The 15,405-nt window shown below is 44.5% G+C and overlaps 1 protein-coding gene across 5 annotated transcripts in view; it reads right to left on the bottom strand.

The window, feature by feature from the left end:
- LOC126563878 (protein madd-4) overlaps positions 1–15,405 on the bottom strand; it is a 118,858-nt gene that overhangs the window by 21,232 nt on the left and 82,221 nt on the right. For all 5 annotated transcript variants that reach the window (XM_050220660.1, XM_050220661.1, XM_050220662.1 and 2 more), the window contains exons 3-6: positions 8,444–8,566; positions 7,308–7,460; positions 7,067–7,194; positions 4,091–4,262 (exon numbers count right to left, since the gene is read on the bottom strand). In XM_050220660.1, coding sequence (XP_050076617.1) covers positions 4,091–4,262; positions 7,067–7,194; positions 7,308–7,460; positions 8,444–8,566 — 576 coding nt within the window. The remainder of the gene's footprint in view (positions 1–4,090; positions 4,263–7,066; positions 7,195–7,307; positions 7,461–8,443; positions 8,567–15,405) is intronic.

The following is a 15,405-nucleotide window of genomic DNA, read 5'->3' as shown; positions in this document are numbered from 1 at the left end:
ACCATCTGCAGAAACTGTCTGCGAGTGTGTGTGTGTGTGTGTGTGTGTGTGTGTGTGTGAGTAATCAAATCTATATTCAAATGAGAAGCATGAGGCACGCTTTTTACGTGTATGCTTCGCTTGTTCTTCCGAAGCTTTGGAGCAACCCAAAACATTGCTCAATTTAGGCGAAATTGATGATAATATTGACGTAGAGCAGAACGGTCGTGAAATCTTGAGACATACCTTAGACGAAGGAAAAGTCGTCCACCAACTTCAATCTTTTTGCGGAAGGCTTTGCTAACTATTCTCACCAATTTCCAGAGTGTAATAAATTATTGCCAAATTTAATTTCACCCCAATTATCATCCCATTTCGGCTTCAGGATTCGAGACAGGCTTTTGTTTCGCACTCGGAACAACGAGAACGAGCACTGGAAGGTACCCAGCCTTTTTATTAGAACCCCGTTCACCTATCTTACGGTGTAAAAGATAGCAAAGATTGCAATGGGTCGATGGGGAGGAAATGAGAAAAGGCCTTGAGAGGAAAGTACGAAGCGTTTCATCTGCTTCTTCGGCACAAAAGCCTTGTGGTGAAGGCTTATCCCACCCCCAGGAGCGTTGATCTCATCAACGTATGGGTTTATCTGCGCTTTAGCAAAATTATTATCACCCTGGTGAGCGTCAGCCACCCCTTGCTTGCTTGGTTGGTGAACATTTTCCGACCTTTTGAACTATTTCCCTAAAAAGCCTTTCTTTTCGGTTTTTGGTGTTCGTATCTTGTTTGCTGGGCGTTTCTTGACCCATGGGGCAACCCACACAGAGCGCATTTGACAGCACAACACAAACACACATCAGATTGCGCCAATGAGCAGCAAATTGGGGATGATGGGGTTTTCGCTTCCCGAGAAAGTAGGCAGGCTCGACCTTTTAGGAGCGAATAAAATAGCGAGCAAAGTGTAGTGTTTAGTGTGTATGCGCTACAATGTATTATTCCTATTTTCGCCACGTTCCCCAAGTGACGATTTGTACCAGTTAAGGCAAAGGTTAAGGCACAAACCGCACCGCACCGCCAGAAAAAAAGGTTCCAATGCTAGTGCAAATTCTAGGCCCAAGTTGATGTTGATGTGTTTTGTAACATGGCAGGGCGATACGATGGAACGAAAAACTGGAATCTATGCAGGCAAGCAAGGCTAAACAGTGCCTCGTAACATATTCAGTGCCGTAAAGTTGCGTCCATATTTTATGGCCCTCCCGCTTATTTGCATCACACATTCAACCGAAACTGCTTCGAATACAGCCGTCAACCGTAGAGAGATAGAGAGAGAGAGAGAGAAAAAAACGTCAAATGCATAGCAGAGTTTTGCCAAGAGTTTTTTCCAACAGATCCTTCCTTTTCGTTACTTTCCAGTTCCATATGCAAGTAGTCAATTTTATGACCAACATAGGACAAGGACTGGGAAATGGGATACGAGTACGATGTGACGAGATAACACTATTGCTGTATAGCTTTTTGTGGGTTTTATTAAAAAGCAACTACACGCAACCAAAATTTTCCGAGTGCGTTTATGGATTTGGTTTTAGTTCCAAAAACAAAGAAAAATGTTTTATGTAGAGCGTGGTGAGCTGGTGTAAAGGAACGATAGCCGGGTTGCGGTAGGATCGAGTAGTGGATCGCTGCCGGACCACCTAGTTGCGGTTAAAATCAAGCCAAAGAAACTAGCATATAGTGAGTTTGGAGATTCATTTAATCGTTAAATATTTATTTATAGAAATGCTGACTTCATTTATACTTTAAGCTATTCGCATTGCATACATGTAGGTGCAGGGGACGGCCCGGTGGTGTAAGGCGACATTGACGCCGGTCTTCAAAAACGGCAGGACTGGGGTTCAAATCCGATCTGCACCGTCCCACCATAGTGAGGACTGACCCTCCAAGTATGTGGTACCGTAGAGTCTAATAAACCATTCGATGGCCAGTGTGACCTAAGAAGATTGGTAAGCCAAGAAGAAGATAAAACCAATTCAATCCGCGCTTTATCTGGTCCTCGACAAAGGCTGTAAGTCTTTTTCGAATCAATTAATTAGTCGCATATTTTTAACACTTCTCTCTTCGTCTACCGAAAGTCAATTAGCGCATTTGCACAATTTAGAGTGGTGTAAATGAAAACTTCACACCTCACACCACAAACACACACACACACAAACATCGTCAAACACCGTTTGACGCAGCGAAACCCATTTAGAATTCTGTCCATTCCAATTTGGTGTAATTGGGTCATGAACCGACGATTGCATGGGTTTGGCTTTTACACTTTTCGGTGCTACCCTCGGTCAGGAGTCAGCAGTCCTGACAATCCGTTGGGGAAGTACAGTGGGTAGAGTGGTTCGTAACCCACAATAGGTTCTATCACTTACATGTCTGGTACATACGGTAAGGATTTCTAGCAGCATAAGACAGCAGCAGCTGGTGTTGCTGATAAGTACAATATGTCTGATGGTACTGCACCTAGCGTGTCGAGTCTCTCGCCCGACTCGAGCATGGAGCACTTTTTGTTAGGACAGACGACACCTAAGCTAAACACGATTGCGTTTTTGCACATATCGTCGTCGTGGTCGTCGTCACCTTGGTGTTTCATTTTGTGGTTAGCCAAGGAAAAACTCCATCACTCTGCGACAACGAAATCGTATCGAATGCCATAAAAGGACTGCTTCTATTGCCACAGTCGATATTGAATGGAAGAAAACCACACCACCAGCCCCGAATGGTATCGAATGAGCTTTTGCCCTTTTTATACCGGTTCGCACGCCTCATCCTCACATCGTCGGCGGCTTTATGGGACGAACTTTACTGCCACAACAGACTACCCGGTCGGACATCTTTCAGACGCTTTACTTTCATGTGGTTCCGAAGAAGAGTAGCACCAATATGTTTGGGGAAGTGTTCCAGCTGTTCGCTCTGCCGGAAGCTTTCTGTTGCTAAAAGGGCAAAGGTGAACCGAAACCAAGTGTCATCATCATCATCATTATTATCATCTTTGTCTATATGATCATGTAAATCAACACACACACACACACACACACACACACACACACTCATGGACAAGTTTTCCATCGAAAAGCAGCAGCAATTACACGTGGTTGCAAGTCTTAAGCGTGGTGACATCTTGGGCATTAGGCCACAACAATCGACTTTTGCTGGGCGTGTCGAGGACGCGGCAGGACTTTGCCGTAACATGAGCGTTGGACATTTTCGTGCATTAATCGAAAAACTTTACACCAAAAGACTTCCGCCCATCGCCTTGACGGCACAATAGCGATCGTGAATGGGTGAAGCACGGGACGGAAGGTGAGGCCCCGAAAGCTGTGGCACACAATGTATGCAACACAATACCGGTGAGACCAACGGGCCGTGGAAATTATTGACCGTAGCGTCAATGAACGTTTGAAGTGGATGTCGGTGCTAGAAGTTGGTGCCGCTTGCAGGCTTGCCAGTGTTCCACTCTGGCCGAAAGTGGATAGCAGTTGGGAAAGTTTCGCTACACAAAAGCCTGTTGCCTGTAAAGTTGCGTCCATATTTTATGGCCCTCCCGCTTATTTGCATCACACATTCAACCGAAACTGCTTCGAATACAGCCGTCAACCGTAGAGAGATAGAGAGAGAGAGAGAGAAAAAAACGTCAAATGCATAGCAGAGTTTTGCCAAGAGTTTTTTCCAACAGATCCTTCCTTTTCGTTACTTTCCAGTTCCATATGCAAGTAGTCAATTTTATGACCAACGAGATTTTATGACTGGTGCGAGCTTACACTTGCCGGAATGCGATGGCATGGAACAACTTTGTAAGCTGAAAGAACTGAAGAAACTGTTGTAAATCTGTCGCTCAGTTTTGTCAAATCTCATTCTCTTTCTTGCTAGCTCTCTCTCTATCTCTCTCTCTCTCTCTCTCTCTCTCTCTCTCTCTGTTGGAGGTGCAACAGAAGAAGTCAGTAACAGAGGTTGGTAAGTTTTTCCTGCCCGGTTTTGCAAATCTGGTTCAACCAAGAGTTCCGATAAGGCTGGTAGCGCAAAAAAAAAGACGAAGAGCGAATGGATAAAAGATCTTTGCATTTACCTGACACTTTCCCTGGATGCACATGTCGAGACTGCCCGGGCGACATCTGGTACCGTCCTGCACTCGATTCGAGAGCTGCACGATGACGCTCGGTTCGTCGTCACTGATGGGAAAGGATTCGCTGGCCCCGGCCGAATCGGGCATATCCTCCAGCAGGTGCTGCGGTCGGCCCCTGTAACGATTGAAGAGAAGAGCGTTAGGGTAAAAGTTGTTAAAACTGGCGTTACATTGCACGGAACGAGAATAGTTCCGAAAGCTGAAGGGTACCAGGTTGGTAAGGCGGAAGGCGGCATTTGGTTGGAATGTTCTTGGCACTTCTTGGCTGCATTAGTCGGATTTCTGTCTGTCTGTCCCTGTGCCACTGTGGGTGGATTTATGACGGTCACCTGGTGAGCACACAGCAGAGTACAGACGACCAGGTACATGGCCGATAAACTTTTGGCCGAAACAAGGGCGAACGTTGCTTTATCACGATCACGTGCCCTGGGCTTGGGCAGATAGTTGGTACGAGATTAAGTCAAGCGCCAAGAGCATAAAACTTGCATTTGCTGAAAGTAAATTCATTAGTTCGTCGTCACCGTTACCGAACTGCACTTTAATGATGCTGCAGTGGGTGGACGCGTTGGGTTAGCTCGACGATTGGGTAAAAGATTGACCGAAAGTTTGGTGCCGCTAGATCAACACACTGATCTGATGGTTCTGGTTGTTGTTCATTGAAATAAACAAAGTTTCACTGAGTTTTGGTTAGTTGTGGCTGTGGGGTGAATGATTTGGTGTGGCGGGCTGGGATTAAATTCATTTACATAGGTTTAAGGGCACACTGTGGGATCGGTAAGCGTGTTTTGCTTGGTTGGATGGTGGAAGTATTTACATAAAGCGTCAAGAGTTTTGAATGTTTGGCATGTTTTAAGAAGTAATTCTTTTGAATGGCGGAGAAGGTTTTTTATGTACTGTGTAGCAATCGGTTTTCGTAAGTTTTATTCTATCTTGATTGTGAGATTAATTTTAAATTACCTGGCATAGAAAAGTATGCAAATGGGTTTGAAAAATGTAGTTAGCATATTTTCGTGATAAAAAACACCATTCCCATACATTTCATTTTATTTCTACTGTTTTATTACAAATGCTTTGCTTCAAGTTTTGGAAAACATTGCAATACAATGTCTAATGAGCGCTTTTCCCGTCTCTACAAGTTCAAACGACACTCCAAAATCATTTCATGCTGAAACTTTATCATTCACATGAGAGGTAATGAAACTATTCAAGCCACACAGAAAGCCGCTCCGTCTGGAAAACTTCCTCGAAAATGTTTGCCATTCTTTGCGAATAGTGCATTCACTTTGCCAAAAAAAACCCCACTCGGCTGCCTAAGACGCTGGAAGAAAATTGCCGAACTTTTGCCACATTCCAACGTGCCGCTGGTATGATCCATCGACTTAATCGACGTTTTGGTGAAGCCTGTGCCAGGTACTGGTGCAACTGGCAGGGCACCGGTTCAAAGATTTGTGCAGCCGGCGGCGATATATCACCGGATCGGACCGGAACGTTTTGAGACGGTGAGGGCTATAAGATAAGACGCACGGGGTGCTCAAGCATTCCGGTTCGAGTGTCTTTGATCGTGCGAGGACGGTCTTTGCCAGTAAGTTCAAAAACTTTCAACCCATTTCGACTCAGAGGCAATAAGGCGAATGTACGTCTCAGGTAAAGGTGTATAGGCACCGTTTTTCTCGCGTGTTCTAGATATTCGTTCAGCTTCACTAAACCAAAGCTTAAATCATACAACGAAGGTCGCTTGGAACGTTTAGTGGTGGAAGTTTTCGCAAAATAAGAGTCTCGCTCTGGATGAATGTCGCTGGAATAAGAGAGAGAGAGAGATAGACCACACGGAAAGCGTGTTCCACGCTTCGATTTTCCCGGAAGGATCGTTGCTCTTTTATCGTTCGGTTATCGATAGGATTGCAAAGCCCCCCTCCCCCAGTGATGGTTCCCGGGGATAGATTTTTCTAGGCATTATTTTTAGCCCTTAGCAAAGAACCTTCAACATTCGAAACGGTACAAAATGAGCGTTGTTGCCCTTTTGCGGGCGAATAAAGCAACCAGAGCGAGCAAGGTAGAATAATTGATTCCTGCCAGATGACTGCACGCCGGCGGGGGGGATATCTCGAGCACGAAAAGGATGATAAAAGTTAATTAGCAAGATTGAGTTTGATTGAATTAAGCCGAACGCGCGCGCACTAGAATTCTTTCCGCACGGGACTCCGGCGTTCGGGATCAAAACGGCTCGAGTTTAATCATTCAAACAATTTGTTAATGCTGTGTCAATGCTTGAGAAAGAATCAAGCTGAGAGACCGAGAGATGAATGATGAGGAATTGAAGAAATGTCCTATAAATTTGAGCAGCTTTAAATTTCATCTGACGGTTAGTGCGAGATTTAAAGAATTTCTATTGAATTGCATTCGCTATGTTACACTCAATGAAGCTTAAATTTCAAGTGAATTAATTCTTCAGCCCGCCTTTTATGCTAGCACTTTGAGCGATCATAAAAAAACCCCGGTGCTGCTTGGCACATAACAACGCGTAAACTGGAAGCGCCCCTTTGTTGATACTGGTATTACAAGTTACGAGCAGACTGTTGAATTTCATCATCATTTTTTTGTGTGGAATCTGATCGTGCTTTTTTGTCGCTTCGCACAAAAGTCTAGTTCCAGCGGTTTTCCTTTCAGTTACGACGCGGCTTTTCCATCTCGCCCGAGTAAACACGCGCACCGTAACGGAGACGTTACAATTCGTCGGAAAATTATGATCTTGCGATGTGCCGTTCGTTCTGGGGTTTTTTCGCTCTCCTGCTTGCCCCGTTCTTTTGCCACTTCTTGTGCCCATCCATTCCACGCGCGATGCGATACTTTTTTCCAGGAAAAGTTAAAGACCCAAACACGGCCAACGCCAGCAAGGGAATTGAAAGTTCGAGCACTTACCGGCAGGTGAGGGCACACGGTTCGGAGTAGTCGTAGTGCGGGGTCCACTTCAGCAGGGCACCATCGTACGGCACGTCGTCGTACGCCGAGCACTGGTGGGCGCGGAAATCCTGCTGCTCGGGGCACGGCTGGCAGTGGAGAGAAAGAATGAAAATGAGGATTTATGCTCAATTACAATTATGCACGCCTCGGCTGGTCCGTTCTGGGCGGGTCAGAGCCCAGGGTTTGGCGTACTGCTTACCTGCATGTTGCAGATTTTGTACCGCACCGCATCTCCTTTGCAGCCGTGAGGTGCGTGACACCGGCGCAGCTGGTACGCAACGCCACCGTCACACGAACGCGAACAGGTTGACCATTCTGTCCACGATGACCAACCTTGAGCCTTGGCTCGTTTCTGTTGTGCAAAGAGACGGCGGGGCGAAACGAAATCAGAAGCCGAGAGATGTCGTAAATCGAGCGTAAATACTTACGATAAGCGGAATGAAACAATTTAATAAACCCAAAAAAAAGGAACTAAGATTTATGGTCATGATTGAATGATTCAATTCACATCGTTGGAGAGCAGATCGTTGTTCTCAAACTACAAGAGTTTTATCGATTTGTGATGAAGGAATTTAAATGTTGTTAAATTTCTGTTCAACGCATAATCAAGCTCTTAAAAGGGAAGGTCAGTATAAGGTGAAACACATAATTTTTAAAAGTACTTTTCTAGAGTGGAAATATTAAATTCGTAATAAATACTTCACATAGACAGGCTCCTAAAAGTATGCAAACTAGTTTTCTTTTTGTGTAAATATTTTTCTTAATTTAGAGTGAGTTTCACTGTTGAGTTCGAAAGCCATGCGTGAGCTGAATTTTGTGCCTCATTTATTATGATTAAAACGCTTGAAAGTATAGATTTTTGTGTGATCTCAATCTGTGTTTGTACTGGACTTATAAAAGAGAATTGAATAAAATACACTATCAACAGGCTAACATACACTTGTTTTCTATAAGCAGCCTGTCTTTAGATAAATATTTTACACAAAAATATAGATTTACAATCAAACTCTCCAAATCGGTGAAATTTTAACAAATCCCATTACTATTTGAACGAATCCCGTACAGCTTAAATTGGCTATTTAATTGGCAATACAGTTAAGAGATCTTCCACAATTAAACAAAAGGTTTAATTTGCCGCTTTTATCTGAGCAGCGTAATCGGAAACAAGCTGCCTGCTTGTGTCAAGATAATCGAAAAACCAGAAAATGGACTGAAACCAGCTTATGCTATCGAATGTGAGTCTAATTGCATCTCAACTTAGAGGTAAATTGGAGACTTTGCCGGAAATCTCGTACCTGACTGTATTTCCGTTCTTCCTCGAAAAGTCGCGCTTACCTGTACTTCCTCGTCGTCTTCATCCTCCAGATCTACGCCCGACGGTGACCAAGTGCTTAGGGTTTCATTGGAGCCACCTCGGTTATCTTTGTGTGTTGCCTTGGCCAACGTTAGAATCAGACACTGCAAAGAGAAGCAGAACAGCGGCAATGCTGGTTAGAAATCGGTAAAATCGTAGAAAAAAGAATGGGAAAAACACAAAACCTCAACTGTCCGGTGCACTATCGCATTAGGGGAAGGAAAGAATAACAATAAAGAGGGCAAAAAAAATGGCAACATCGAACCGGTGATGGTGGCGGTGTGGTTGATTGGAAAATAAACTAAATTAATTGATTTTTAAGCTGACAATAATCGAAAAATCCTTTACCCGATTCGCAGGGTAAAGTGGACAAACCGTGGCTGCTGGCTGGCACTTTCCGCTGGCTTGAACGCTTAATTGACTTCTCATTGATGGGAGCTGTTAATTGAACGGCATCCCGCCGGCGGGCCGGCGGGCTCTTTGGCATTAATGTGACATTTCTTACCCGGCGCTAGTAGACCACTCAAAGGCCACTTGACCGGTTCTGTTTGTCTGCATCTTCGTTCACGGTGGCGAGAATGCATAAAGATCGCGCACAAAGCACAAAAGCTTGCAGCAGCAGCATCAGCCGAAGCATCAACCAAAGCCAATGCACTTCCGGAAGTGGCCGGTATTATTGATTCAATATGCACTTCAATTCCTTTGCACGATGCAGCAGCTATCGACGGAGAGATTGAATCCCTGGTGCTCTTGTGCTTCTTGTGGGTCTTTTGCGTTCTGCGCTCGGTAGCTTATGTTTGAGGGTTTATGTAGAAGCTTTCGGAGAGCGTGCAAGACAATCAACACAGCAAACGAGCCAAACTAGCATGGCATGGCATGGCTTGCAACGCAATCAAGTGCTTTCCTACCACCGTATCGATAAGCCTCCTTAAGCCTGTCGGGTGGAGAAGATTGTCAAGGGAATGAGAGATGAGGCCGATAGGGAAGAGAAAATATCAATTATGTGAATTGAATGTGCCTGGTGTAGGGAGGTGTTAGAATTCCAGCAACCTCCATTCGATCGGTTTCTAGCTAATTAAACAATGTCGAGTGTGGAAGTTAGGCTTCTAGACAGTCGAGCGTGTGCGCTAAGCTGCTTGTTACATGTTCGTGATTGCATTATACGAGATGGCAGCATGAGTGGAAGTAAATGATGAGTTTGACTAGAAGAGCTGATAAAAGCTTAAGAGCAATTTCTAACTATCATTTGCATCCTTTTTACCGAAGGTTTGATAGTTATAAATATTACTCAGGACTAATAAATGGAATAGATGGTGATCTTTTACTGGAAAAACAAGTGCTCTGTTGAGTGACAAGTGAGTCTGTTGACGCTAAACGCTTAGTTAACTTATGGAGATTACCTTATCAAATTACTACTTTCAGCTAAAGAACTAACACAAACGCACATGTATAAAATCAAAGTTCTAAACCATTTTCTAGATAAGAAAAAATAAACACCTTCATTAACTCTTATACTTTACCCCTTCAAAGAGCAACGATTTCCCCGACTGGGCAAGAGCAATGAGAAAAGTCAATTAGCTACCCCAAACCATGTGGCCAAACCATTTCATTTGCATCACTCTTGTGCAAATCGTCTCATGCTAGTGGCCACAAAAACCGATCACCAATCTAAACAACAACATTGATGCATCTGCAGAAGCGAATGTACTGCGTGTACAGCAAGAACTGCAATCGATTGCATTGTTAGCACACGCTCCTGAGGAGAATGAAGACAAAACTGGTAAAATAACCTCTCGAAAGGCGTACACAAGGGAAGAAAAAGGCTCGATCACTCTTCGATTTCAAGATGAAAAAAATATGCGTCGTCAGACTGGAGCTAGAGTCGGGGGTTGAAGATGTGATTCAAGCTGGGCCAAGCAGGTTCATTTTATCGATTGCGCTGTGCTAAAGAAGGAAGCCCTGGGAAATGGGGTATAGTGAACACGAGTGGTGGTGAAGATACACAATTCAATTATGAGTCCAGTTTCGCTCCAATTGCATCGTACGGACGTGCCCGGGTAAAAGGGAAGCAGCAAAAGTTAGTCCAACAGTCCCAGGAGGAGCTGGGCTCTAGGTATCTTGAAATCAATGCAAAGAACTTCCCGAGCATCACAAGCATCAGCAAAGTCGACAGGCGAAAAAGCCTTTTGGAGTGGCATTTTCGTTTTTTGTTCTTATTCCTTCGCTCGCTCGCTCGCTAGACCTGACCTACACAGCGTGTTCACCTGTGTGTTTGGGTTTTAAGGCTTTGGTGCTCGTTGGTTTCTCGTTCGAGGCAAGGTGATGTCCTGGGGAGTTTCCAATCGATTCGAGCGAAAGCAGCTAACCTTCCTTCCCTGCTGGTGCGATAGAACACGGAACGCTTTGATCCAGCACGCTCGATAAATGGCATTGGCACTTCCGTTTCGGTTGATGTGATTGATACACGTGACAGAGCAACATTCTCTTGAAGGTAGCACATGTTGTATCCCTTTTGTGGAAGGAGCAGTACCGGCGTCGGGTTTCGGGTTCTGCCATCGACAGTCCAAATGAGGAAAGACCATTGGATGGTTGTGTTGATAATGCTCGGGAAGCTGGTTCTGCTGTTGCTGTCAATGATACGGTGATGATGCAAACGAGGACTGGCTTTGAACGATGACAGTAAGTTTTCGCTTTAAAGCAACATCCAACCATCAGAGGGCTTGTGGCAAGATACGAATACAAATCCTTCTTTGTGCTTCTTCGTTTTTCGCTCCTCGTTTCCTCGTTTTCCTTCCGTCGCCAAAGCTCCAGACTAAGCCCTAAAGCCTATCCGAAGCGATCGATGGATTGTGAAAATCCCCAAAAACGAATTATTCGCAAACAAGGAAAGCCTTGTCATCCAGGTGTATCTTATGAAGGTGGCAGGGTGATGGAAAGTATGCCCGAAAGCCTTCAATTGGTGATTCCATGATATCGGGGCGATATACCACACCGAAAGGGACAGGCACGAGAATTGCCGGATGCGTATTGTAGTTGCCTTGGACGTAATTTTTGACACCTCTTCAGTGTGGGTTGGCTTGAACCGAGGGCTTCCGGGCAACCGATAGCGACAGCACGATGCCTCTCGAGAGAAAGGGTCTCAGGGCATGATTTATGATTTTGTAGCAAGTGGCAATGAATGAAGATGACTTTTTTTTGTCATTATTGTTGTTGTTGTCGTTGGTTGCGCTCCATCATCATTTTCAACGACCGGTTAAGGACGGCTACAGTGACGGATCGCTGACGGGTGACCATGGCACAACCATGGGTTGGATGAAGATGATGATGAAGCTGAAGTGGCCATTGAATGAAGTTGTGTCAGGCATTCTCATTTTCCACAAGGGTGTTTTTGTTGGAAAGTCATTGATTCTGTGTGTGCGTGTTTGCTTCTGTTTTTTTTCCTATTCATTCCAAAACTTTATCTCTATCCGTTTAATGTCAGCTCTTGCAACGGACACATTCAAGTGGTAGCGAAAGGCTTAAGCGAAATCCAATGCAACGCTTGACCGGTGCGCTGATAATTTTGATGACGTTTCAAAGCATCCCATCACCCGGTGACATCACTGGAGCCACACAAAGCAGCATTGAAACATGCCCAAACCAGACCAAACGAGACGAAGTCGTGAACTCGCTCGTGAATAGGCTTGATGATAGTTTTTTTTTTTTTCCTAGAGCAAGCCAGTAGCAGATCCACTCGACGTGCTCGGGCTCTTCATTTGATAGTTGCCCACTCTCAACTGCAGGCACTCGTCGGGTTGGTTTCACAGTTTGATAGCTGGCTCTAGACCGGAGTCACCGTTTGGTTGCTATATCGTAACCGTTCTGAACAGGGTTTGACAGAGCTTGACTTGAGGTTTGCTTGTTCCCATACCTCAAGTCTCAACAAATCGGATGGTGGAAGTGTGTTTGAGCTGGATGTACAGAGTACTAGATGGGGATAAATTTTCATCACGATTTGATTGTTATTTGAGTTATGTGTTTGTTAACATTAGTCAAAGTTGGACGATATCGTCGACATTTTGTTCAGAAACATCCGAAAAACAGCAGGAGACTTTAATAATCAATAAAAGCATATGCGCCTTGAAGAGCATAAGTACAGTAATGTCCTGGCAGCTATGGCAGCACTCGATTTGATTTAAGCTGGCAGCATTTCAAAAGTAGTCGAGATTGACGAAGTAAGTTCTCACAGAAAGCAGTAAGATTTAAATACTTGCTATTTAATTTCTTCACATATTTTTTTTTGAACCTCAGGCCATCTTATATGCAATCAAGAGGACAAAATCAAGCACATTTAGCTGATTCAGAAGTTATTGGCTTTGATACTATGTTCAAAGGATCGGAAGACGAGCTCACCATGATGTCAGATTCAATTTCTTGGACGTCTTGGGGTGATGCTTGATTGGGTAAACCGCAGGATTGATGCTAAGATCAGTCAGGAATGGATTGAAATGATTGTGGTTAGCTCGATAACTGAAGGTCTGGTTTGACCTCAAAGAGCCAAGACTTTGAATTGCAACTTCAGGTGCGTTAAAGCGATACATTGAAGCGATTTAAACTACAACCCTTCCGGATTAAGCGAATGGTGGTGAACCAACTACAAACCAAAACATTTAAATATTTTTGGTGCCAAAAAAGCGGGTATTCTGGGGTAGATTCCAAATGTTTGAAAATTAAATTACTCTCCATAACATTTTCGTCGACTCCCCGGTAGTAATAATATCCCATTTTCACGAACAAATCTCTCCCGGAAACAGGAAGGAAAGCCTCAGCTTAAGGTTGATCCTGGACCCGTGTGCAGGTGTTGAACGGTCGCTTACCGGTAGCATGAGCATGAGCCAACGACACCACATACTTGCTTACCACACCATTCACCGTACCGTGCAGTTTGCGAGATTGAAAATGTAAATAAGGTGCTGGAGAACGTTGGTTCCTTTCTGTGTTTCCTTCGTGTCTCAAGTATCCCGAGTGAGAGTATGTCAATTATATTGGATATCTAAACTTGGTCGTTGCAGTGGGCATTGCAAACGAACCACACACACACACACACACACACACACACATGGTCTTTATTCCAGGTACCGATGATGGCTGCGAAAAGTGGTCATCGAGTTGATCCGGCCAGCTGGCTGGCACTCGGCAAACATCGTCGTCGCCGTCGTCAGTCTACAGTCACTGCGGGACGGATCGGCAAACAGATCTATGGCAGCTATTCACTTTACAAAAATAGCATTTACATAAAAGTGTTTGGATAAAGGCCACTCGAGTTGCAGCTGTGTTGGGATGTTCGGTGGTCGGTCGGTGGTAATGGCGGTCAGGCGGTGACGCTACGGTATGCCATGATGCGGTTTTTCAAATCACTTTCACCTGCCGTGCCATGCGCTCGACTCCGCACACCTCTCTGCAGAAAGTCCGGAAAGCACCGTTCAAGCACCGACCGTTGTAATGTCCCGGCCTGGGTTCGTTCACATCGCCTGCAACGACAGCCCCAATGGATCTCGGTCGCTCTTATCGCAAACGGTGCCTTTTTACTGGCGGGATTTATTTCCCATTCATTTTCCGGCGTTCGAATTCCGGTGTGCCCGACCTCGTGCCGGCATGTCAGCCACCACCGGGTTCTATCGGGGAGGTTTTTTTTTTTTTTTAAATAGACTCTTCCGATCTGTCCTTGCGCATTTTATACTTCGCTCTCTCGCTTCTTTCGAATGGAATGTGCAATAAAAGCTAGAAGAACCCACGAAGTGGTGCGATACTTGGGAGGTTCGATTCGAGTCGGTCTTCAGTACTGGCCACAGGTGTGTTCTCGTTTGGGGAAGTGGAACCGGATATCATTCGGTGAAGGACGGGAGCAAGATAAGTAAACCGGCATTATGAACCATACGCTTCTTCATATTTTTGCGAACGAATGAAGAGAAAGCGAGAGCATCCTTATCTTATCCGGTTCGAGGTGCATTTAGTTGCTTTTGTCGTATGCTCGTGTTTTATTGGTCTGGCAGCCCAGGAGAAGCGTCAGTGGTTGGTTGGGACAAATTTTTAATAGCTTTCAATTGTGAGGTTCTCTTATCGAGTGATATTGGAACTCGATTGATTTATTACCACTTTCGTGGAATTTTAAACAAATTCGGATAAAATTGGTGAAAATGGATGGATGGAGATTGGTGTGATGAGTTTAATTGAGGAATCTTTTTGAAGAGACCTAAAATTAAAAAGGATTATTTTCTCAAATAAACCAATAAATAATGAGCAGTCGCTTTGAAACTTCGTCCGAATTTGTGTTATTTGTATTGACGCCTAGATGTATGCATATTGCATTGCAGGAGAATTGTGATGAACTAGTTAGAATCAAGTTCGATGAAGAGGAACAAATCAAAAATATATTTAAATTTCACTGCACACAGTTTTTCAAGTAAATCAGTAAATTAATTACATCGACGATAGCTCCATTTGCACCAACGATTCATGTTTTCATTCCCAAAAATCGATGCATCACCGAGCAGCCATTATTTTGCTCTCTCCTGCTATCGGAACATTTCCACTCCAAGTGCTGATTCGAGCTGATTGAGTCAATCTGACGTGCGACGTGGTGCTGATTTTTCCCTTCCTATCAGCCCGATTTCGTCCGGTTTATTGGGACGACGGTGGCATCGATTCCCGATCGTGATATTGCAATTACTCAGCACCCATCCCAGACACCGCTGACGGTTTGTTTTACATGTTGAATGGGTCCTCTTTTTTACGATTCCAGAATATCGAGTATCATGCAGCTTATGCTCGGTTTATTCAAACTCAATCGCAAAGCTGAAGGGCAGAAAAAAAAGTGATTGCCACCTCACCCTGGAGTTGCATGGGGCGATTACAACTGCTTTCCATCGTACCTCTGCCACCAGCATTGGGTCGCTTTCCCATG

Source organism: Anopheles maculipalpis, chromosome 3RL (assembly GCF_943734695.1).
Source record: "Anopheles maculipalpis chromosome 3RL, idAnoMacuDA_375_x, whole genome shotgun sequence".
NCBI classification, from domain to species: domain Eukaryota; kingdom Metazoa; phylum Arthropoda; class Insecta; order Diptera; family Culicidae; genus Anopheles; species Anopheles maculipalpis.
Note: the sequence above shows the minus strand (reverse complement) of the source record. Positions and strands in the feature narration are given on the sequence as shown.